Raw genomic sequence first — 25647 nt, 5'->3', positions numbered from 1 at the left:
GGAGTGTATGGCAGTAACCAGCTGGCAACCATATGCTTCACAACACCCAGAAAAGTATCAGGGTCTCATGGATAAGTCAGTGTGACAAAGCACTGGGTTTTTTTTTCTTTCTTATCTTTTTTTAAGGTCTAAGATCACCTTTAAAGGTCTGTGTTCTCTGGAGACAGCCACTGTGATTTATGGAATCACTCAATTTCAAAATACAGACCTTAGATTTAAAAGGAATCCACCCACAACCTTTCCACAGCACTTCTAGTTTTCTGCAGTTGGAATGATCCATATCCAGAAGAAATATTGAAGAAAATAGATATTAAAGAAATCAAGAAAGCTTTTCTTCTACAAGACTAGATTTTGTTAAGCACATAGTAAACATTTGGAATGAGATGGAAAATGTCTGAGGAGGTTCATCTTTCTGCTATCTTGTTCCTAGAATTACAGACTATAAAAATAAACCTGTCATGTGGATTTCTATTCTGAGAAGTGGGTATTCAGTTGTTGAGACAAGAACGATAACAGTTTTGCAGTTTCTGTAAGCAGGTTGGTTTCTGCATTCTTCTGAGACTGCATTGTTGATTGCTAATGAGAAGCAAGATTCTCTGCTGCTTTTGATATAATGGTGTCAGTACATTATATTTAGTCTTTTTTTTTTTTTGAGGCAGCATACAAAGAAGTATAATGTTACTACTAGAATAATGATCTACTTAATTTACCAAGTAACTTTGCATACTGAATTCCATGGTTCATTACAGGAAACTCTACAAATGGCTAATGCTTAGCTGGGAAAACCTGGCTGTTACCTCTCTAAAACAGACATCTCACCTATGAAACCACAGCTCCGGCTCCTCTCTGTCCTCCGCTGCTCCCCTTCAGCTACACAGTTGGTCATTTTTTCACTACGGTCAGGACAAATTTGTTCCTTTTTTTCAACTACAGACATCACAGGACTATTGCTGACTTTCTCTTCAGGGATGTGGTCACTAAAATGTCGAGTAATCTATTAGAAAAAACAATAGCAATAAAAGATATTGCTATTTATTTTACAATTAACAGAACTAACATTTTTCTAGTGGAAACATAGGCAGTTCTATGTCAAAACTAAGTCTGCTAAAACCAGACTTCTGTTTATTACACACCTACAAAAGGGAAAATACAGAAGGAAAACCATGGATACAGGCAGTGTTATTTCACAAACTCTTTATCTGAACCACGCTTTAGCGTAAGGGTAGTATGAGAGCTGAAAACCAGGGCAAACAGCTCAGCAGTTTCATTGCAGATTCTATTTAATGTAGGGTTTCCAAAGTGAGGTCAACCCTATTTTGGGAGCTCAAAACTAGGTTAGATTACCACATAGAGAATTCTGAAAACCATCTGAGCCAATTGCTCTTCAACAATCAAAGAAATTAAAGACCACACGGATGGAACGAAGATCAAGTGTCTGCACTGAGTTTGTAAGAACACGTAGGCACTTCAAAACAAGGATATGCAGCCTCGTAGAGAGACTCTCTCTTGTCAAGGACCTGTGAAATCTATCTACTTATGGGTACTACCTATGCAACACTTGAGGAGAAAAGAACATTTATGATAATGATGTTCATCAACACAGGAATTACAAAGCGCTTTATTGCTAGTGTCACAGCAGTTGTTATTTTTCTGAAATTTAGAAGGTGGGATTTTAAATAAACTTGACAAAAATCTCCTCTTAACTAAAGTAGTTTTCTCCAATTTTCATGAATGTGGAGAAAATAGGAATCATGACATAAATGACTAAAACGTTAAAAAAAAAATCATTGTTGGTTCCCCCCTCCCTCTAAAATATTTGGATCTCTAACAGATGACCGTAAAATATGCCAAGCCAAATATAAACAAACTACTTTTCAGTCAGACCAGATGATCTTCCCAAGTCCCTTCCAACTGGAGCTGTTCTGTGATGATTCTACCGCACTTTCCCTAAACTGATAGAAATGTTCTGCTTTGCAAACGCTTTTAAACCTACCATTCTTCTAGGAGAAGCCTTTGCTGCTCTGCATGTACCACTGTCACCTGCTGATGCCTGAACTTTGAATCTTGTTCCCAAAGCTCCACTGTTTGTCAGGGTGATGGTCCGTGAAATTGTCTCTCCCACCACATGGCTGCCAAAGTCAATGAGCTCTTTATCTAGTGCCAGCTGGGAGAAGATAAACCATTAATTAATACTGTCCTAGATAGGCAGTAATGTCAATTGAATGAGCACCCACCTCTTCAAGAACAGGACTTTAAGTTCTTATCATCATTTCAAAGACAGTACCAAAATAACAACACGGACTGTGGGGATCCTTCTGTCTTTCTGTAGAAGCTAACTCATTAAAACAATGTCTTTTTTAAACTAAGCCACTTCCTTTTCAATCCACGATACAACAATGGGAGAAAAACAGGTCAAATTCTGTTGATAGCAGTAGTTTGCATAAGCCTTCAAGTAGTTACTCTGCAAGTCAGTAATACTTACATACCAATTCGACTTTGTTGCTCTTGTGTTAGAGTAAAACGGTTCTATTACTAGCATCAAGCTGAGAAGCAGCAACATTTAAAACATATAGTGACTCTGTATCAGTTTATAACCCATTGCGTCTTGTTTCTTTAAGCTAGCATGGTTTACAACCAGTTTAAAAAGAAATACACTACTCGATACTGAATTTTAAATGACTTTGTAACTGGGTGTATGGTAACAAAGTGCTTGTAATTCAAGTTCAAGCCTCAAAAAGACAAAGACAACATGGTTGCTTCCTAGTACCCTGCTTAGCGCTGAACTCTTCCTACTTTCAGGGCATAAAGAATGGGAGCTCCTGCATGCAATTCGCACACAATGATAGTATGAATGCTCTAAGTGAAGAAAACTGCTCCCCTGATCAAAGACATATTTGCTGGCTTTCCACTGCATTGGGCATTCTCATCTAAAACGTCTTTTAACTGAAGACCATCAGCAAGTCCTATACAAGCTGTCAGATTTAAGTACACAATATTGATGGGATACTACTCTAGCTTCCCACAAGTGCTTAAAATCAAGCACATTCCCCAATGCCTTGCTAGATCACTAATACAATAATTATAGTGTGCTACTTTTTAGTTATTTCCCCCTCTTCTGGGGGCGAAAGAGATAGCTCATTTCCATTCATTTCCTTCATTCACAATGTGTACCACTGTGTCACCAATTTCTAAACAGAACTACCTCAGTTATTTCCACTCTGAAGTTAAAGTTACAGCTCATGATTAAGTAAAGCCATTAAGGTAATTTTGTAAAAATCTCAGTGTAATCTGGGAAGTTCAAGAACTAATCATTTTTTTGGAAAGAGACCTCCACTTCAAAGGAAAGAAGAAAGAAATATAAATACCTCTTGCTAAATATTTTCAATAATGTTTGTGCTATCTCACATTTTCTGCAACTGTTGTTACATGGACTCTGAACATACTTTAAGAAGTCACTTACAATGCATCTCTTGGGTGTACATTTTACTGGAATAGAAAAAGAACCTGTCTGGGCCATGAACATGACTTCTCCTTCCAGAGTTTCATTTATCTAGAACACAAAAGAAAAAAATAAAAGCAATCCCCTCAAGCAAGTAATTTGCAAAGATTTAGCCTGTGAAAAAGGTCTGATGAAAAATACCTTCACTCATTCTTTGAGTACCATATTAAAACGTATCTCTACAGAGTCTACATTTCTGCTGTAGAGCAGTCTTTGATAACTGCCTGGCTAACTCCAGACAATATTATAAACCTTGTTTGAATCAAGTTTCAAACCACACTCCAAGAACAGTGAGTGACACTCATTTTTCTAATATGTGCCCTTAGAATACACCTTATTACAATTTAACAGAGCTTGAATATGCACACAGCTGTCCAAGCGCAACAGCACCTTTTCTAGGAATATCACTTATTTCCTTGCTAATAGTTAAGAAACTAAATTAGTAATGTTCTTAATCAGGATTCTCATCATTGCATAACTTAGCACACATGTGCACTTACCATTGGCTTAAACGTTACCCCTACTTCACAGGACATTCCAGCAGACATTTTGCCTGGCGGGTCAAAACTATGGAGATAATTAACATAAAACTCCAAATTAAAGCTATGCATGAAACATCCAACTCCTATTCTGAAAACAATAGCAGAAATTATTTCCCCCCCTACCTGGATTAATGTAAAGCTGTGGAACACTGCTGCATTAGTGGAACTGCAAAGGCTGATTGTTCATTGAGGTTTTACTCAGAAAGTCTTAAAGTGCTTTTAAAAGGCAAGGACTCTTGCCTTCATGCTACACAAAGAGACTACAGGTGAACAGGGGAGAACAGAAGAGGGAAATACTGTTCAGACTTCAGGGGCTCAAAGTGTGGACAGGAAAGAAGCGTTTGAACACCGATCTCCAGAACAGACCCCTAGCAGCTTCTCCCAAGACAGACTTTAAAGAAAAGCTCCTTTATTTTAAATGTTACGTTGATAAAATATTTATGATTTAGAACATAGGCTGCTTACAGGCAGCTCAGCTCAGTAAACCTCTTCCTCCTCAGCTCTGAAACACGGTTCCTTTCCTCATCGCATGAGAATGAAATATACTGAAATCTATTTAATTTGCTACAAAATTTGGTTACATCTTTTGTTGTGGTAAAAAAGTAAAACAAGCAACGAGTCCACAGTTAATTTTACTTACTGAATACTGATGAAGTCCTTGAGTGATTCACTGATTCCCACCAGCCTGCAGAAATTAACACTGTAGGATGCATTTATCAGGGCTATCTTCTTTTTGTAGGTTTGACCAGCATCAAAATCCTTAGAACCAAACACATCAGGTGGTGTGAATGACAAAATGTGTAATGACAAACCCAACTTTTTCTGCAGCTGTGTTCATGTCCCTACTGGGATCACAGGCCTCTGTGCCAAGTGTTGCATAAACCCACAAAGCATTGCCTTGCCCCAAAAACACTCTTTCAGAACATACAGCCTATAAAGACAGAACTCAGATCTCATGGATAAAGCAACATTACAACCAGTACTTAAATGGAGTCAACAGGAAAGCTGGGGAGGGGCTCTTTATGAGGGAGTGCAGCGACAGGATGAGGAGAAATGGTTTTCAGCTGAAAGAGGGGAGATTGAGATGAGCTCTTAGGGAGAAATGTCTTCCTGTGAGGATGGGGAGGCCCTGGTCCAGGTTGCCCAGAGCAGGGGTGGCTGCCCCATCCCTGGAGGGGTTCAAGGCCAGGTTGGATGGGGCTTGGAGCCCCTGATCCAGTGGGAGGTGTCCCTGCCCAAGGCAGGGGTGGCACTGGATGGGCTTTGAGGTCCCTTCTGACCCAAACCATTGTATGATGCTATGAGCATTATCTGGGTTTGTGCACAGCTGAAGTACCAAGCTGCTCTGCCTTTTCCTGCAGTGAATGTCAGATGCTATGTCCCATTCATGGCCTTAACAATTTAGACTGCACGTGGCAAGGACAACACAGATTTCTGAACTAAGAGCTAGCTGCCACTTCCAGTGGAGATCTGCTGGATTTTGATCAAGACATCAGTACATACAACTAGGAGATACATGCATCATCTTTATAGACCCCATTCAGAATGGCCACTAACCTTGAAATGAATGCAGTTTGGCTTACTATAGAAAGTATCTCTCTTACATTCACGACCAGAAACTATTTTCTTGTGAAAAATTCCAATTTGGAATTCCTCCATTTTCTTCACAAAAATTTCTTTCTCCCCTATGCTCGTAGTGAGCTGCTTTGAATCCATTTCCTCTTTGGATACCTAATAATGAGCACCAGTGAAAAACATGACTGTAAGCAAGCATGACCACAGAACCTCTAGCTCAAAGCAGAAAAGTCTGCGACTGCAATCTTTCAGTAACTGCCTAGCCTTTGTCTGCTTCTCTCCAGATCAAACTGAGCCTCTCTGCTTCTATCTGGAGAATTTAATTTATTCTCAGCTGCCCATTCTCTGGTTTATCATCATCCCACATGATGACATAATGTTTTTAATGGCAGTATTAGCTCTTCTGCTCTTAAAAAGAGTTGTTCCCCCTCAACTCATCCACTTTTTTTTTTGTTTGTTTGCTGTTTCTAATAGGAATTTACCTTGTGAAAGTCACATTCCTGACTCCAAAGTCCTGGGAACTCTGGTTCTACCAGGGTCGTGTCCCTCTCTTTCTCATCTTCACTACTTTCACAGAGCACGTCCTGGAGTATTTTCTCAGATCTCTCTCCTACAGAAGCAGTTCCCTCACCAGCAGAGGAACAAGCTGATGGAGGGCACCATGACTGCTGTGAAAGAGCATAAGTTGTGAAGATATTGAGGACAGTTACTTCAGCAATTAACAGTTTCTGAGATCTTTCAACACAAAAATAACAGGTCTGTAAAGCTCAGAGGCCAAAGATGATAACTTAGGTCAGTCCCTTCTTAAGACACTGAATACAGACAAGATCTAATGTTAAAAGCATCTATAAGTCACTATCTCTACACTATAGGAGGCTTGACACTGCTCCTCAGGCATGGGAACTCCAACTGGAGTTTTCGTATGTTTTGTGTATCACAGGACAAGCAAGGACTTTGTTGTTTCCTTGTAGTAGGAATATTTCTATCAACAAGTCTGCCTCACCATTTTTTTTTTAAATACCTAGGATTGCATGAAGCCACTAGTTTCACGGGGAATTCAATGCACTCCACCTCCATTTTCCAGGCCAGTACTCCCTGGAATACTGTGCAGATAAAAACCCAAAACCATCCAGGAAGCTTGTGGCTAGAGAGAACCACCATCTCCCTTCTAATACAGAGGAAACATTTATTTTGTGCTGACAAACTGACCTGAATCCTTTCTCAGGGATGAATATAATTAAACAGGACATGAGGGTACTTTCCATGGTTTTCGACACTTGTTGTAATTCATGTGTTCAAAACCACATCACTTCTTCCAAAAAACCCCCACCCCACAACAAACAGGACAATGTTTTTATTCATATTCATACATCAACAATAAGAAAAGGGAGCCTAGCAGTCATTAAGAGATCTAATGGATAAATTAGTCTGCACTGTCTGGTCTTTGGTTGTAGCCTGCACTACTCACAAGCAAAAGAATTCACTGCCCTGCACCTCTGACAAACCCCAGATTTTGAGACAGTTAATTCCTAAGCCTTTGTTTACCTGTGGTACTGCTCCAGCTGAACCTTTGCAAGTCTTCTCAATATACTGCCATGCTTTCTTTCTCCATGGTAAGGAATCCTCAAGTTTACCACCAGCTTTAACTGCCTTAGTACGGGACTGACTTTTTTTCTGCTTGTGAATAAAAGCTTTTTCTTGCAAAATTTTTGACACAATCTCAATTTTTCTTGATTTTTGCCGTTTTCTAAAAGCCCTATAATCCAATGTTGTAAGAAAACATTAAACCAACCGTTATTGTTCGCTAATAATGTTAACTACAGTCCAGTTTCTTTTGAGCCTTCAAGCTAAATAGCAAATCTTTAAATTGGATGCAGTGGTAATTTCTATCAAAACACCAGGCGATTCAGAGGCTATTTATACATTTTCACAAGCTAAATATATATAATTACAGTGTTTTAGAAGTTGAGGAGTTGACAAATCATACCAGTCATTGCTACTTAAAACAAAGAGTTTAAATAAATTTCCTAACCTAGTTAGCTATTTAAAGAAGAAAGGAAGGAAGGTTAAAGTTAAGGACATAAGTAGTGAACTTGGAAGATATGAATTCGAAGCCATGTACAACTACAAATTCCATGACACACTGGGAAGTGTGACACAAGTGACAGTAGAAAATTTAATCTCAGTTTTAATACCAGCAGCTTAATACACAATTTTCTCCAAAAAATATTATCCATGCTAGTGATTGCTTTTAATATAGATTCCACCTCTTCAACTAATCCATATAAATAATTACTGGTTTTAAATGAGTGCAAAGAAAGCATTGCTTCTCATTTAAATACAGACCACTGCCTCCTTAAGCCCTTTAATGTCTGCAATCTTCCAGAGATGGTCTCTAAAAGTCTAAGAAAACTATTCAGTTTTCAGAGAGACAGCATTCAGGAAACACAGTGCAACCACTTCAGGCATCCAGTTTAGGTTCACTGAATTTCCCTTCTGGAGCAGTTTCATCTTCTCTGCAATAATCATACAACATGGGCTCCTAACCTTGTTTCTCTGAGTAATGCCTAAGATAGAAACTAAAATCACTTAAAATAGACTATACAAATACCACACATACAGAGTTTGAGTTCATTCCCTTGAGACAACATCATAGATGTCATGTTTTCAGAATCTGATTAAGATTCTTTACTACATTCCTGCATGAGCATCAGTAAGCAGCTGAGAGTTTGATACAGATATGAATACATACTGTTTCTCTTTTTCATGCTCTAGCAATCGTTTATGGAGAAGAAGTTCCTTGGTAACATTGCCTCCTTCTGCCAGGATAGCTTCTCTCATTTTCATCTCCTGCTTCTTTTCCTCAAAGGCGTTTGCTTTGTTCCAAACCTGGAGAGTTTGGAGTTTTTCCTACGAAGCCATACAAACCCCAGTTAGAGATTCAATCCATGTATTAAAGCATATAAAACAGAGAAACTAGTGTTAATCCCTTTAGATAAACATAAATTTGTGGTAGATTCCTCTGAGCCAGGATTGAGTCACAGTGTGCTGAGATGCAGGAAGCTCTGACTGGGTCCGGACTTCATCTTATCCAGCCCGCGAAACGCTGTGCAAAGGAGCAATATGAAACAATATAGTCCTAATCACACTAGTATTAAATTAAGGTCATTCCTTCAGATTCTGCACAACATAAGTAGAAAAGCAAAGTAGCACAGCTCAGAAATTCTTAGTTTACGTTATTTAAATTCATAAGTAACTTTTTCTTCCATACATTTTCTCCATATGAAACATTTCTGAACCAGGATCCAAATAACTGGAAATGCTTCTGGTCAACTTTTCAGAGAACTTATCTGCAGTATACATTATTTTCAGGAGTCACCCTACCAGAACAACTAGGTTGTTGGAGGAATAAAGTCCATAAATAAAAGTGTCAAAACCTGCCCATACAAATACAATGCCACTATTCCTATGGTTAAATTCTCCCCAGCTTCAAAAAGATCTGTCTGTGATCCAACAGCATCACACAATTCCACAATGAAAACTGAAATGAATTCCTTTAAAACCCAGCAGTCTAGCCAGTCAATGACCTCATTCCCATCTAAGCCACAGCAGCAGTACCCGATTAGAAGTTATGCTGTTTTTCAGGGAAAGCACAGCTTGGATCCTTCTCTCCGTATGCTCCTGATTTTTCACTTCTTCCTTTGCATTTTTTTCACGAACTCTGTAAGCAAAGTAAAATCTTTCAGTCTCATATCCTGGAAAGCTTTTAGTATTAGAACGTTTAACCTGACAAGTAGTAATTGTCAGCACCCCCATTCTTCCCAAAAGCCTCTGTGTTTACTACGATACTGGGTGTGGGTAAATTGGAGCAGTTGGGAGACTCTTCTGTATCCAGTACCACTCCAGTCACAAGTGCCAACAGGCTTTCAACTCATTTGCTCAACAACTTTTTTTTGGAATTTTGAATATGAAGAACGTGTTGTGCACTGTGACACGTCTGGTTGCTAAAATAAGGTAAGAACTCAGGTGCTGCTCATATAACAAATACCTAAACAATCTTATACAATCCAACTACTTGTACCCCCACTAAAAATAAACCCCAGAAACTCTAAAAGCTACAAATACATGGGCATGAATTAAGTCTCAGAGTATTCCAGCATGTAACAGTAAACTAGAAAAAATTAGTAAGATCAATGTATTTCATACACTACTTGGGGAAAAAAAAGTCTTATTTGGGTGTTTGTTTTTCTTAATTCTTATAAATTTTCACATGCCATCTAATGGAAAATAAATCAACACAGAAACAGTACAATTATTTCAATCATTTTTTCCAATAACTCCTAATGTAAAAAACCACTTTCTTTAGTAGCAAAATAATTCAGCACCACAAAAATTATACCAACATAAAAGTATGAAGAGAACAATTAATTTACCATCAATCAGAAAAGAACAGGAGCACAAAGAAATGGCCTGTCATTTTTCAAAGACTATTTTTCAAAGACTAAAGCCTTAGTGTTGTACACCAGTGAATGTACAATAACAGAAAAGGATTGAACAATAACCTTGCCATGCTTTTTCGCAGGAAGCAGACTGCTTTTTCATGGTTCCTTTTGGCATCTTCAAGCAATTTTTTATGCCTTTCTTCATATTGTTTCAGGGCTTCCTCTTCTTTTCTACAAAACATAAGCAAAACAACAGTTACAGCAGGACTAAGGAAACCTTGATTCCAACGCAAGAACATCTAAGGGTTTGGCTGATGAGTGCTGAAATGAGGACATTAGCCATCTCCTTCCCTGCTCTATACAGTCTCTTGTTTTCACAAAACCCATAGCCAAATTTACAAACTGGTGTCCTCTTTCTCTCCATCGAGAGTACAGCTCTTGATGAACTTGATCATAAGTTCAGAGTCCAAGGATAATGCAAACACGTGCAGTCAGTTTGATCTAATAAACCTCATTTCCTTAGACAAAAAGCACTCACAGCTTTTGTCTTTGTCAAGTTTATTTTCATCTATCAGAAATCTTTACCTGCATAACTGCAAGACTGTGAGCAGCTTTTATTTTCATTCTATCACCTCATAAAATATTCCTGAAGCAACATCCAGCTAAGAAACACAATACCACTGGTATTTGAATTAGCTAATCTTCTCAAAACCCGAAATAGAGGACTGGCTAAAAATAATACCGAGAAAGGAAGCAGAGTCTGACTGATAGGCGCTTACTTTTCCCTAGACCGCTGATTTTCTTCTGCTTGCAGTGCTGCTATTTTTTCCTTCCAAATCCGCACTTTGGCTCGTTCTTGGTATTCCATCTCCAGCTCCTCCTCAGCTTTCTTAAGTTGTTCATGGAGCATTTTGTATTTTCCCTGCTCAGCTTCTATCTGCCACATCTCAAGCCTTTAAAACAAAGCGTGAGCTGTTTTCACTGAAATATAGACATTCTTTCACTTACTTGAGGCTGTTAAGTAGGTGAGGCTCTACGGTGAAAGTGAAAATCTAGCCATGTTTTACAAGTCATACCCTGTCACTGACAATGGGTATTGTAGTTTTCAGACTAAGGCTCAAATCCAGTAGTGTATCTCATTTTAAATATATCAAAAATATCAGTAGAAAAAAAAGTAAAAAAATAAAGCTCAAGGTTCTGTTTCTCAAATTCGCATCTACCCAGAAGAAAGCACAAAACCCAAGAAAAGTCAGAAAAACAATTTTTTCTTCAACAGCAAATACTCTCAGGGACAGGCCATAGCTTTAATTCCCCCATGTTTTGCTAGATATGATAAATAGAAATATGATAGACAAGGATATGATATGGATACATATAAACAGATCAAAGTAGTTATTGCTAACAGCTAGCTCAGGAGTGGAGCCACAGCAAGCAGTCTCCTAAGCAATGAACTGTTCAGGAAAAAGCTGCTCTTGGGACCTTTTGCCTTGCAGGCAATCTCACATGACCTCAAGCGATGTAGCTCTGTATTTACAAGAAATTTCTGTAGTGATTAACTTTTGAATCCATTAACAGCACAAGAAGATCATAACAAACACTGACTTCCATCATGTTGATTTCTCATTCCCTCACTCACATATCTTCTTCTAGGTCCAAAGCAATTTTCAACTCAAAATCCTTCTCTTTCTCCAGTTCCATGCACAGTCGTCTGTGCATCGCCTGAAAGCGGGACAAGGCTGCACTGTTAACATTAAAAAGAAACAATTAGAAAGGAAGTGGAACTAATAAAGGCTAAAAAAAAAATCCCCCCAACAAGATCAGCAACAATAATAAATAGCTTTGAGGCCGAGATTTATGTTTTAGAATTCCACTAATTTATGCAGTCTCTGACCTAGCCTTCTACGTGTCCATTCTTCATTCAAAGTCATAGCTCGCTTTAAACTATTACACATCGCTTGGAATTTATGTCAAAAACACTGACCAGGAGGAGCTTAATTCATTCCTCAAGCTGACAAAAGTAGTAGTATTAATGAAAATAAGTGAAGGTGAACCTACAGAACCCAGACTAATTTTGCTTTCAAAATGGCATTACAATATATGATTGCCTTTGCCTACAATGTCAACACTGACATACAGGACTTCTCCACCCAGGAAAACTAGCAGACAGTATATTACAGAATCCACAGACAGTGAAGTGACTGTATTCAACTTAAACTCCCTTCCTCAAAATGAAAACTGTATCTGCAGTTACTACTCTAATTTCAAGATCTCAGTATAGGGCATCACTAATGATAGCTAGCAGTTTCATTATTGCTAAAACATGATGCCTTAGAGCTTCATAAACCAGAAATTTATCAAGGTCTCCTTACTCCACTATTCACTTGCTAAATATAATAGACTGTGAGAATCACTCTGAGAATCACTCTTTTTCTGCTTATTGAGACCTCACATTTGACCTGTCATAACCATAAAAACTCTTAGAATGCTTTCCTGTCTTTGTTGGGTGTTGTAACTGAGACTGCCTCTGAGATTCTGAACAGGCAGTACTGAAGCCCATCTCAGGAGTTTCATTAGCATTCAACTTATCATTTTTGTTCACACAGCTACTCCATTTCGGCAGTTAACCTACCTTCATCATGCTACCATTCCTCAATATGCTAACTGGAAGATTAACACAGGTCATAAAATGCAGCTGCGAAGTTTGTTCACAATACATTGGTTCCTGGTACACAAGCCACCCACTTCTTTCTATTTAAACCAAATGTGAAGAGTACAGTAAATTGCCTCCCACTTTATGGCAAAAGTGTTTCAGAACAGCTCCTTGTGTGCAGGACTCCTCCTGAAAGGCATTCATGCATTTCACAACATAAAACAATTAGAAAAAGGAATGGCTTGCATATATAAATCCTGATTGTGGTAGTTACCAGAAGCAAAACCATGACCTCTACAGCTGCCACAGCAGACTGGTGTTGGTTCATCAGACTGAATAGAAGTGATTGAGACCTTGACAATCATAATTAATAGTGGGCTAAGCTGATTTAACAACCTATTGTTATATTTTAAAATACATGCCTCTTTCCTATCCACTCCTAAGCTCCCACCTCCTTCGGCACCGATTTACTTAATAGAACATTACCTCTACACCAGGAAACAAAGATCTATGATTCCCAAGCCAATTCACCGTTACTCTTTATTTCAAAAGGAGGAATTATTGCTGAAAATACATCAGCTGGAAGTTGACAACGTTAGTGTGGACCAATATGGGAGTGAAAGCACCGCTCTGCTCCCTAAGTGGAAGTGCAATACCCTCATATCAGAACAGCCTTTCAAGCTAACACAATTACATCTCAGCCTGGAAATGGCAATGGGTTTCATCACTGATCTATTAACATCTTTGATATTTGTGCTTAAAAATTCAACTTTTCTACAACCTGAAGAGAAGAAACCAGGAAAGTTTATCTTGTTAGTTACACAAAAAAAAAAATAGTGGATGCCTATAATTTTTTGTACCCAGAAATGCTCTCTACCTACACATTCCCAGCCTCCTCCTCTTTCTCTATTTCCATGTCTACATATTCCAGCTGCTTTGCTAGCATCTTGATCCGCATCTGACAGGTATTCAGCTTGCCTCTGCAAGAAACAAACAGAATATTTCTATTTTCTTAGTTCTTTACTCTTTCTCATGAAGCTCGCTCTTTTGGAGGCAGGATTCACAGCTAGGATTCCTTCAACCTTCCTACCTCCCCATCATCCCACTTTTTCTCTTAAGATCTTATCATGAGGTTGTTCAGAAGCCCCTGTTGATTTCAAGCATTTTCTCCAGAAATTCAGAAAAATGTAATGAGTTTATTCTGACTTCATCCTGAGTTCAGAGATTATCAAAAATGACAGCAGCATAAACAGCATCTTTTACATTAGCCTTGTTCAGATATATTTGCTGCTTAGGGACATCTTTGTGACCTTAACATGACAGCACATGCTTATCTTAAAGTACGTCAGTAACTTCACCCATTCTAATGTACCATTTCCATCACAGTTACAAGAATGTTCACAATGAATTTTTCACTTGATGTTTCTGACTGTTGAAGCAGCTGGATTGTGCAGACATCAGTGAAAGGAATTATCAACCAATTCTCCTAGGCCAAACACCTCTTTTTTAACATTCATGATTATGCTTCAGTTTTCCAAGTATGTAATTAATTTTACCCTTGATACTTAATTCTTTACAAGGCTTTGGGGATATATCGAGTACATTATATTACATTATAGAAGTGTTTGCATCATGTAACTTCAGAAAAAATTCTATGAACTCTAATATTTATAATAGATACAGTATCCCAGTAGTATTTGACCGTGATTTATGCTGATAGATGATGTTCACTTAAGCACTAACCTGGATTTTTGGACCACAAATTCCTTTTCTTTGGCTAGGTCATTGAGCTCTTTTAGGTTCCTCTGTAAGGTAAATATGCAATTTCTATCTGTATGCTTCATAGGCTGAATATTATAAGTTTCACCTAAAGAGTGTTCCAAGCTTTCCCTTTGAATTGAAACACACAATTAACAACAAAAACATGATGAGAAATCCAAAAGCTGCGTGAAGTTCATAAGTCATACACTTATGCATTTGTAGGTTAATTGCTTTCAGTTTTAATCTAGCAGACTATTACAAACATGGCCAGGATAAACAAGGAAAAAAATTAACAAATTTGCACAAGAAGTTTACATGCATGCACTTAAGATGAAATTTTCAGACAGATATCTGATGTTGAACATTTATACCCACTTTCAATGCATTAATGATATGTCTTTGCTTTGAAATACCTGTGGTTCCTCTTGATTATACGTAGGGTTTGCAAATTACAGTTTTCCTGAATGATAGCTTACAACTTTAAAGGGAACATTCTAACTAGTTTAAGACATATTACATACAGCTGATCAGTTTGTGAGATGAGCTAATATCTATTATAATTTTGGTCTGCTTAAACACATAGCAAGAAGAGGTCTGAAGGTTTAGATTGGTTCTTTTTTAAATTATTTTGGTGTATTTTGAGTTTCTCTGTTGATAATGGTAACACCATCAACATTTACTGGCAGCAGGCACATGTGCTATGCAACTTCCCACGCACAGATATTAATAAACATTATCTGAGCTTTTCATCATGCCTTATAACCCCATGCCAGGTCATGCCTGGGCAGAGATTAACAGCCTTGTCAGACTAAGCTGAACTGTGCTCTGATCTTTGTGAAGAGAGCAGCAGTTACTTAGGTAACACCGAAAACACCAAATTCCTTTTCATGCACAAGCTCTGTTATGTGTAAATTTATTTCTTCATGAATAAATCCACTGTACTTGTAAAATTAACATAGCACTCATCTATCACCATATCAATTCTGTGCTAACTGGCTTTACACAGTGGTACAAATCTCTGTATATGTTAAAAAAATCTACAATCCAACACCAATATCACTCAGCAGATGAACGTCTCTTTTTTTTCCAACAGCTCATGATGTTCTACGAGCATGGAGGGAGATGAACACAACACCACATATTATTACAAAGAGCTAGTTGGGTTTTAGAAGTGTAGTTCTGTTAGCATAACACTTCTTTGAAGAGAGTTAATAAGCCCACATTAATGTGTTGCAATTGTGCTACATGTACATACCTACAATGGCTTCATATTAAAAAGTGTCCAGAGTCTGTCTTTGTGTCACTCAGCTCATTGCTTTAACTGTAGTAATTGATTTAATTTGGTTTTTGTAGAAATGCCTATGACTAATCTGACAAAAAAATGCATAGCTGGTTGCATCAAATCTTCTTTAGAAAAGGTAAGCTAACACCATAAAGAAAATTACTGTTAGTAAAGGTAACAAACCAAGTTATTTACATGCTAGAATCAGATTCATCTGGGACTCCTTCAGAAGGATCCTTGTTTCCCATATTGCCACCACCAGCCAACTCTTCCTCAAGCTTGTAATCTGGCAGATATTAAAGAAACAGTTTAATACAGATTTTGAACTTAAAAATGCAAAGTTCTAGTGTACTTGTTATAAGATCAGTGTTCAGCACTAAACCATGCATGATAATCTCTAAAATGGTACATCTGTTGCCTCACATAATATACTGAAACACACCTTAGAACACAATTAGAGAAGTTGGCTGCCTATTAAGAGGTATCTGGCACCAGTTTAGATGTCTTGGGGTATCCAATACCTTTGCAGAGCTGTATCTGTGGAAGACCTACGGCATTCTGGAGCCAGATAAGAGAGTCCAGAGCACTTCAGGTGGCATGAGGTGCCAATGTATGAGCAACTGGATCAAGTCTATACAGTCAAATACTAGATTTATATCAAAATGCCTTACAGAGGTAAATGTAGGGAATTTACTGCTACAGAGACAATGGGTTAGATTCGGATTAGTTACGACTGTGTAGTGTGATGCCAGAGAACCCCTGCTGGACTCATTACACTCACCTGGAATATCACTCAACCCTAGAACTGTACCATTCCCACCTACTAAGTTAGAAGACACTTTAATGTTAGTTTTTTGTGAGTTATCAAAACAATTAATCCTTTTCACCTTCCCAGTGTTCTCCCGCAACAGAGAACTGACCAGCTTTGTCTTCTTTTTCATCCTCTTCCAGAAACGGTAGAAGAGATTTTGGCTCATCTTTCTCACTATAATTGATCTCTTTGTCTTCCATACTGACAGTACTTTCAGAATGACCAGACTAAGAAAGAGAAGAGCACACATTTAATACATATATATATCCTCCAAGAACTTGCAATAGTGGTGACTATATTTTGAGATGAATTAATAGTATTCAGTAAATACTTAAAGCATGTGAAGTAACTTGATATAATCACATGCCTGTGTACTAGTCACATATTTTGAGCATTAACAAATATAGAAAAGAAAGGACACTGCCATTTTTTTTTTTTTAATAACAATTATTTAATTAATAACACAAACCTCCTCAATGTATTTTACCCACTTAAACAACCACTTTATTCAGAATGATTAGGGAACAATTCCAACACTACTTGCTCTTGTGCCTTTTGCAGTTCTCCATGTTAAGTAAACTGCTTTCAAATGTTGATACAATTTATTAGAATTCAGTAAATTCTATCTGTCATATATGATGAGTTATTACCACATGGTTGAGCATTTCATCAAGATCTTACTCATACAGAGACTTGCACATATGATTAATTTTGATGAAGGTGGTGGCTCAGCACTCAAAAACATCAACTAGGAGAGAGCATTTTCTCTTGTTAAGGAACAGAGAAAACACACCATGGAATTTGAAATGTGGAATAGAGTAACAAAATGATACAAACACCTTAAAACCAAGATAGAACTCCTGCGCTGGGCTGTGGTTGAGTTAAGGCTGTTAGGAGCACAAAGAAGTAACACAAACAGAAATCCAGCTGCCAGTGCACCAGCAGCAGCCCAAATACTTTCTGGTAGCAGGACATCAACTGCAATACAGCAGAGCTTTGGGTACATTAAAGTCATAGAATGGTTTGGATTGGAAGGAACTTTAAGGATCACTTAGTTTCAACGCCCTGGTATGGGCAGGGACACCTCCCACTGGATCAGGGGCTCCAAGCCCCATCCAACCTGGCCTTGAACGCCTCCAGGGATGGGGCAGCCACAGCTTCCCTGGGGAACCTGTTCCAGGGCCTCCCCACCCTCACAGTGAAGAAATTCCTCCTTATGTCCAGTCTAGATCTGCCCCTCTCCAGTTTACCCCCATTGTCCCCAGTCCTATCGCTCCAAATCTTTGCGAACAGCCCCTGCCCAGCTTCGCTGCAGCCCCTTTCATCCCTTTTCTCCAGATGAACGACCCCCGCTCCCACCCTGCCCTGGCAGGGGAGGCGCTCCAGCCCTCGGATCACCTCGGGGGGCTGCTCAGGCCTCGCAGCAGCCGCTCCCGGTCCCGCCGGCGCCGGGGACCCCCGGGGCGGCCGCGGCCCCGAACCGCCCCCCGCCCGCCCCGGCGGCGTCGCTGCGGCCCCGGCAACGGCGCGAACCACCGCGCGCAGGGGGGAGCGCGCCCCCGCGCGGCCAAGGAGGGACAGCGGCGCGGCCCGCGCGGGGCACCGCGCACCCCCCCGAGGCCCCGCCGGTGGTGCGGGCCGGGAGAGGGGCAGGGGAGAGCGAGGTGGATGGAAGGGACCGTCCCGACCCACCCCCCAGGGATGCGGAGCTCCAAGCCCCATCCAGCCTGGAACACCTCCAGGATGGGGCAGTCACCGCTGCTCTGGGCCAGGGCCGCCCCACCCTCATGGTGAAGAGTTTCTTACTAATGTCTCATCTAAATAACTGAATCATAGATTGGTTTGGGTTGGAAGGGACATTAAAGCCCATCCAGTCCCACCTCTGCCCTGGGCAGCGACACCTCCCACTGGATCAGGGGCTCCAAGGCCCATCCAGCCTGGCCTTGAACCCCTCCAGGGACGGGGCAGCCACAGCTTCCCTGGGAAACCTGTTCCAGGGCCTCCCCACTCTTACTGTGAGGAGTTTCATCCTTATGTCTAGCCTAAATCTCCCCTATTTCAGCTTAGAACAACAACAATAATAATAATCTATTTACTTATTCCTATTCCTATTCCTATTCATATTCCTATTCCTATTCCTATTCTTATTCTTATAACTATTGCTATCGCTATTGCTATCGCTATTCCTATTCCTATTCCTTACTATTGCTATTATTAGTATTATTAAACCAAATCTTTTTAGTGAGTCCACACAGGTTTCTGCCCAGGAGAGGTCGCAGATGTGAGGTTGGAGCACACACACACACACACACACACACACACACACGTCTTTGAATACCAAAGATTTCCAAGTGTCAATCCAGAATGGAGCTGCCTTAAATGTCCTTTCAGAAATAAGGCTGTTCCACTCTGACAATAGGATTTCAGTGTTAGTTGATAATTAAAGGTTATTACAGCAAAAAGCCTGTGTACTGATGATGCTGCCCATTTATTGTGTCACACTCTGAATGCTTCCTCCAGTTTCAGCAGGTTTTGAGGTTTCTTGGAACACTTCAATAATCGTTACAAGGATACACAACAACACTACATGAAAAAGCATTTAGATGATATTTCAGTAATTTGCATAGTAACGCTAAATGTCTGTGTTCACAAAACGTGTCTCAGCTGGAATACTCTGTTCTCCAGAGGAATCTTCTGAACCTGCATGTTCGCTACCACGCACCCAGTCACCAGATTTTAGCTCCTAATTGGTAATGAGGTTTCCTTTCTATTCCAGGTATTACCTTGACAAAGTTAAGGAACAGTGCAGATCGAGTCAAAGAAAAGCAGATTCTCATCCCTTATTCCTGGCGCTGGCCCTAAATGACACTCTAGAGAAATCCAGCTATTCATAGAATCATAGAATGGTTTGGGTTTGAAGGAACCTCAAAGCCCATCCAGTCCCACCCCCTCCCATGGGCAGGGGCACCTCCCACTGGATCAGGGGCTCCAAGCCCCATCCAGCCTGGCCTTGAACCCCTCCAGGGATGGAGCAGCCACATCTTCCCTGGGCAACCTGGGCCAGCACCTCACCACTCTCATAGCAAAGAAATTCCTCCTTAGGAGTTCCTCCTTATTCAAAAGGATTCAGATATTAAAATATCGGGACATTATGGTTTAAGCAGAGCTCTGTACCAAACCACACACTGATCTGCGCATAGAGACGGAAGGCATTCTCACGTTTATTTAACTGGAAATGTTCCTCAGTTGTAAGCAACATTTCTGTAATTTTTTACAGCTGCTATGAGAAGCCAGCTCTGGGTTTTGGATACCGCACATATAGCATGTGCTGCTAATAAGTCTTTATTTCCACTGGCACCCACGGTACTGAGCATATATTACAGAAACTGCTTCATTTTCCTAAACTTATGCTATGTGTCCTCATTCTTTAGAAATATATGGACATTCTTAGCTCTGTAGATGGTGGAATCTTGATTTTATGGCATCTATTCATATTACATAAAACAAATTACATACAGACACTTGCAGGATTAAAGCTACAAGATGTAGGCTAAAAATATGCAGTGATTAACTGTATAGCTCTCTCTGCAGATCTAGAATAGATATAACTGTTGTTAACTCTGAACCTGCCAGCTCTCACACTCCTATAGTCAGGATGTAAAAGATCCAAGCATGGTCTTTTCCCCTAAAAAACCCTTGCAAGAACACTGGGGAATATCACTGATTTCCATTTCTTTGTGACATTTTTATTCAGAATATTTATTCAGTCCCAGTTCAGAACTGTTGGGACGATTCATAACAACAACAAAAAAATCCTGATGACTAATTTTAGCCATAAATAACTATGAGTTTAACCTCTAAGTTTCCTGAAAACCCAACCAGCACTTGAGTCAAAACCAGAATAGCTGATCTGCAACTTCGCTGTAAACCATCATGGATTACAACTGCTGCTGCAGCCAGAGACATCGTGTTCAGAGATGACCAGAAACTGAATTGTCATCCTGTGGGGAATGTTGACATGGTATTTACTCTGAATGGCAACAGAGTTCGATTGCTAACTCAACTCCAACCAGAAACACCAGATGCGTTGCTACTACAGTTTTACAACAGCCCCCTTCCCGTCAGCATCAGTCACTTCAGAGACCACACTCCCCACACATCTGACTCCTGATTTCAGGGGCACTGGATGGGATTTTGTGTCGGGTGAATAATTGGTCACTAGGGAGAGGCAATCCCAAATAGATTCAAGAAGAGAGAAGATGTCTGCAGTTCCTCTGAAGATGCTAAATTATGGGTCCCCAGACAGGTTCATATCTCCCAATCCACAGTTTATGTCTATCAATTTAAAGTCAGTGAATTTATTCCAGCCTTAAGCTGCAGGAGATTTACAAGAAGACACTGGCTGATGATACGCTTCTAGATTTTGTAGGCACTGACCACTAGTGACCACATCTCTGAGAAACTGGGCAATGGAGTGAGCATGTAGAAATGAACATCCTGCTGTTTTCTTACTGTGAGGTTAAATCTAGAGGCATTTCAGTGGAGTGACTTTGGTAGTACCTAATGATCAACTGGAAACTCAGCAGAACCGGCCAGTTCGCTTTGCTATACGGCTACATATTGCACTTCCACAGCCGGCTGGCATTTCTTTTCTGAACGTTTCCAAGGTGACAGGAGCTCATATATGGAGCTTTCTAGCTTTTAGGCAGGAAGACATGCCAATAATGCAATCTTAATTTTTGCAGTGTGGTTCCTATCAGATTACATAAAACAACTTCTCTGCCCCTAGTCTATGATATGGATCAACACCAGACTGTAAAGAATGGCAAAACGTTGAGAAGCATCTTACCAATGCGTCATCGTTATAGTGTTGTGAGAAAGGATGAAAGGGGCATTTGCCACCAGAACACTCCACAGAGGAACAACCAGGATGGCATCAGCTGGGAATGCACTGCTGAAAGCAACACATCTGGAGAAAGACAGTAATTTCCAGCCCTGGAACTAGTCCTGGCTCCACAGCAAAGCGGGGAATTTCATCCCAAAAGAGGGCAAAGTGTCTGGCTGCACCGCACTTCAGGAGAATAAAAAAGATTTATGCAGACCGAGGGAGGAACTGCATGTTCTGCAGAACATTTGAAGACAGATAAAACTAGGTTTCTCATCCACTGCTTTAAGTGAAAGGAAAATTTATGTTGTTGTTATACTGACATTTATTAAATACAGACACATTTGTGTAGGGGCAATGGGAACTTCATACAGTGCAAGTACAGCACCACCTTTGAAATGAGTTATTTATTCCCACCATGCAATTGCTACTGATATTCCCAAATCTCATTTGTAAAAATAGGCATGTGTGTGTAATTTATATATCTAGAGACATTTGGCGACGTTGCCACAACAGTCTTTCACGAGCTGTTTATGTGGAATCGTGGGAGAGTGAAACTAATTATCCCTGTGGTACATATTTTGCCTCTAAAAGTTATTTGTGAATATGGCTTCTTTACTTTACTGGCAGTAAACCCACTGTCCCATTTAGAAAATGATCTGGTAAGAATATCAGGTGATGCAGTATAACTGTGAAATAAATTTAAACATCCATTTGATATTCTCTCCAAATCCTGAGGGAATAAAGGATTATGAGAAGTTGTTATTTGGCCCAAATCACCAAGTGTATTTCAAGCTCCACCAGGGGAGGTTTAGGCTGGACATTAGGAAAAAATTTTTCACAGAAAGGTCATTGAGCACTGGCAGAGGCTGCCCAGGGAGGGGGTTGATTCACCTTCCCTGGAGGGGTTTAAGGGACGGGTGGACGAGGTGCTGAGGGACATGGGTTAGTGTTTGATAGGAATGGTTGGACTCAATGATCCAGTGGGTCTCTTCCAACCTGGTTATTCTACGATTCTATGAAAATGTGCTCTCCAGTAAATTATTCTACGGTAGCAATTCCAAAAGTATGGATGAGTGATCAGGGAACAGTCGCACCTGTTAGATATTCCAGAAGAAAAATACTTGACAGCTTATGAAATGTGGGTTTCTGGGTTTAATTCTAGTGAAATATTACTTCCAAGTTGTGACCTTTGCTTATTACTTGAGAAAGAGTAAATGTCAGAGAAGATGGAAATGCTGACCTCGGTATCCCCTGGGTTGCTATCCCATCGCTCGGCCAGCATGACTGCCAGCTGGGTAACTCTGATCTGACCACCGGGTCATATTGGAGCGTGGTTTGATGCCATGCAGTCCCTGATGATCCATGTGAGCTCCGTGTGCAAGGTCAGATCACAGGACGGGGACTGTCGTAAACCTACTGCCTGCAGCCAGATTGTGGAGAGGGAGTAATTTAGGAGAGTGACAAACAGGCTTAAGTAATATTTAGTATCATGGGCCATCTTTTTAAGAATATTTGACAGTTTCAAGCCAGTAGCTAAAGGAAAGCTTAATTATTTTCAAAGGATTAGATGAGAAAGATTTGGGGAGCTTATTTATTTTGTTTCGTTTTGATGTTCTAATGGCAATTTTAATTGTTTTTTTAATCTATCTCTTCAGCAATTTTAATCTGTTATTGACTAAAAAGAGTTTGGGATATTCTGCTAGAATTGTAGGAAATTAAATCTATTGTTGATGTTTTTTATTTTACCTCCTCTCTTCTCTTTAGCTAGTAGGAATTATCAGTTCTGAGTGGGGCTGTACATATATACATGTGTGTATATATGTGTACAGCCTGATCTACTTAAATATGTATTTGTATGCAGAATCAACTAAAAATAAGGCTGGATGACCCAGCATTTGTCCTCATTCTATACAATACAGAGGAGATTATTACGGTCCATATACATCAAATATAATTTTTTTTAGGATTTTGTGGGAATGCATGTTGAAACATCTCTTTTTCTGAAGTACAGACACAAAGTGGGAGTTAAATCAGTCCTGTGAAAATAACATGAGATTTTGTTCAACCCAGGCACCGCTATGGTGGTGATGGAACGCTCCTGTATATTTCTTTCATTCATGATGACATTATTAATCCAAATCTATAGTATAAAGCCTTGATCAGTCAAGACGATTTCAGCAGTTGGATAAATAGCCATATGCAACACCTTGTGAATGAACGGGCCGGGTCATTTTTTGCAGGGATAATCAGAACCTCGATTACCAGATTTTTCAGATAGATTATGAAAATCCTAAAGATGAACATATTCCCATTACAACTGCATTGATGATTTTGTGGGCAGTCACCTTAGTGTTTGGGGTGAAGAGCTGCTGAAAAAAGAAAAGAGTGGTAGGAGAAGTAGGAGAGAATCAGCTTAATGAACTTAGAAGACAATATAGGTGATGCTCTTTCTCTTTCTTTTTTATGCAGTGTTACTGACTACTGACAGCAAAGAAAGTTTTCATGGAACTGAAGTGAGTGAGTGCTGAAAGTGTAGTTGTTGTAGAAATACGATTATTTCATTAATGATTCTTTTAGAGGATTGCCAATGTATTTTTACTTGTTTTAATGGTCAAATTTGTACCAACGTCCATCCCTTCAGAGCATATGGTGCCATGATGCATACACCAACACACACACATATACGTGTTGTACACGTCTGAAATACACACCTACACCCACTCACTCCAAGTGTACGCATTGCCTCGGCTGAGTTTTGCTGGTTGTACAGATGTAAGCTGAAGATATGGAAAACTGTTCTTTTCCACTAGTAAATTAGATGACAGTTGTCTAGCCAGATAAAAACAATACCGAGGAACTCCCAGAGTAGGTACAGAGGTGACTGGAATGCCATTGTAAAGAGTAGGAAAAATATGAAGAAATGTCAACTGAAAATACCCTGGAAGGTATGAATCTGTTCTATTATACAGAGGCAAAACCACACCGTCCTGTATGTCAACCTGTACTTTCCATTGGAAATCTTTTGGTTTCCCTCCTCCAAAGAACCACTTTTCATGCCACAATCCAACTACTTGAGTTTAAATTTTGGTCTTTTCCTCCTTTGCCTGCAGTAGCTGCAAGCAGGACCATCACCATGAGCAGAAGAAGGAAAAGATCAGAAAGAGAATGACCCTCACATGAGTCTTCAATGTCTGTGACAGAAGACGCTGTGTGTGTGTGCATGTTAGCATGTGCTGGGTGCATCCGTACCCCCTCTGCAGATAATCTGTACATTTATTCTCCTCCTGGATCCCACGGGGCTGTTATTCCACTCGTCCCTTAGTTGCCATTCGAGATATTGGTATGAAATAATAATACAAAATCGAGCATACGAGAAGATGAACTGGCCAGCTCATCCTTCTGCTCAGTTAAGGTCTCTGCATATTGATTTTTGCTTTCCCACAGAATTTCTTTAAGATGTCTCCTTCACAGCATTCCCTTTGTGGGCTGGTTTAAAATTGTCATTCTGGATTGAACAGCACCAAAATAAAAGAGAGGAGGCGGAGGAGGAGAGAAGAAAAGAGCGAATATGGAGGAGAAACCCGAGTTTGCCCTGCCGGGAGAGCTGGGAGCGAGCAGCGGGGTCGGGGCGGAGGGAGGCGGCGGCGGGGGCTGCACCGCCCGGGCTGCCTGGAGCATCCCGAGCCTTTCACTCCCGAGCAGCTCCGGAGGGAGCCGGCAGCGCCGGGGCACAAGTTTGGAAAGGCTCGGGGCTGCCTCTGCCGGGCTGGGACAGGGAGGAGGCGGCTGGGCTCCCCGCAGCCCCCCTAGCGCTGCGCCCCTTCTCGGGGCGGGGGGAGCCAGGGCGCTCCCAGCTCGCCCCCAGCTCGCCCCCAGCTCGCTCCCAGCTCGCCCCCAGCTCGCAGCCCCGGCTCTGCTTCTCTCTCCGGAGCCCTGGGCTCGGGCTGCATCCCCGCCGCGAGCATCGCTCGGGACATCCCTGCTGCCTCCGGAGCGCTTGGACCGCGCTCCACGGATTCGTCTCTCCTGCTGGAGGTTGTTTTCGCCTCGCACCCGGGCAGATCGGAAAGAGGAGGAGGCAGGAGCTCCTGAAAGCAGCTGGGGGTACAGAGGTCCCTGCTCCCAGCGGGGAGAGAGGGGCTCCCGGCTCCCTGCTCCCTCTCCCCGGCTGCCGGCGCGGCTCCCCGGCTCGGGGGA

At 40.6% G+C, this 25647-nt stretch overlaps 1 protein-coding gene across 3 annotated transcripts in view; it reads right to left on the bottom strand.

Moving 5' to 3' along the window:
* Positions 1-16762, bottom strand: part of CFAP74 (cilia and flagella associated protein 74) — a 38663-nt gene extending 21901 nt beyond the window's left edge. Inside the window, exons 1-17 of one of the 3 annotated variants that reach the window (XM_069874635.1) lie at positions 16639-16762; positions 15947-16037; positions 14452-14598; positions 13590-13688; positions 11695-11799; positions 10838-11011; positions 10179-10289; positions 9235-9337; positions 8369-8526; positions 7162-7372; positions 6099-6284; positions 5599-5772; positions 4682-4800; positions 4000-4066; positions 3461-3550; positions 1994-2164; positions 820-994 (exon numbers count right to left, since the gene is read on the bottom strand). In XM_069874635.1, the coding sequence (XP_069730736.1) occupies positions 820-994; positions 1994-2164; positions 3461-3550; positions 4000-4066; positions 4682-4800; positions 5599-5772; positions 6099-6284; positions 7162-7372; positions 8369-8526; positions 9235-9337; positions 10179-10289; positions 10838-11011; positions 11695-11799; positions 13590-13688; positions 14452-14598; positions 15947-16037; positions 16639-16762 (2305 nt within the window). The other 2 variants (XM_069874637.1, XM_069874638.1) reach the window with 2 other exon arrangements.
* Between the last annotated feature and the right edge of the window lie 8885 nt (positions 16763-25647).

Source organism: Phaenicophaeus curvirostris, chromosome 22, assembly GCF_032191515.1.
Source record: "Phaenicophaeus curvirostris isolate KB17595 chromosome 22, BPBGC_Pcur_1.0, whole genome shotgun sequence".
Classification (NCBI taxonomy): Eukaryota; Metazoa; Chordata; class Aves; order Cuculiformes; family Cuculidae; genus Phaenicophaeus; species Phaenicophaeus curvirostris.
This window is presented reverse-complemented; position numbering and strand designations above follow the sequence as displayed.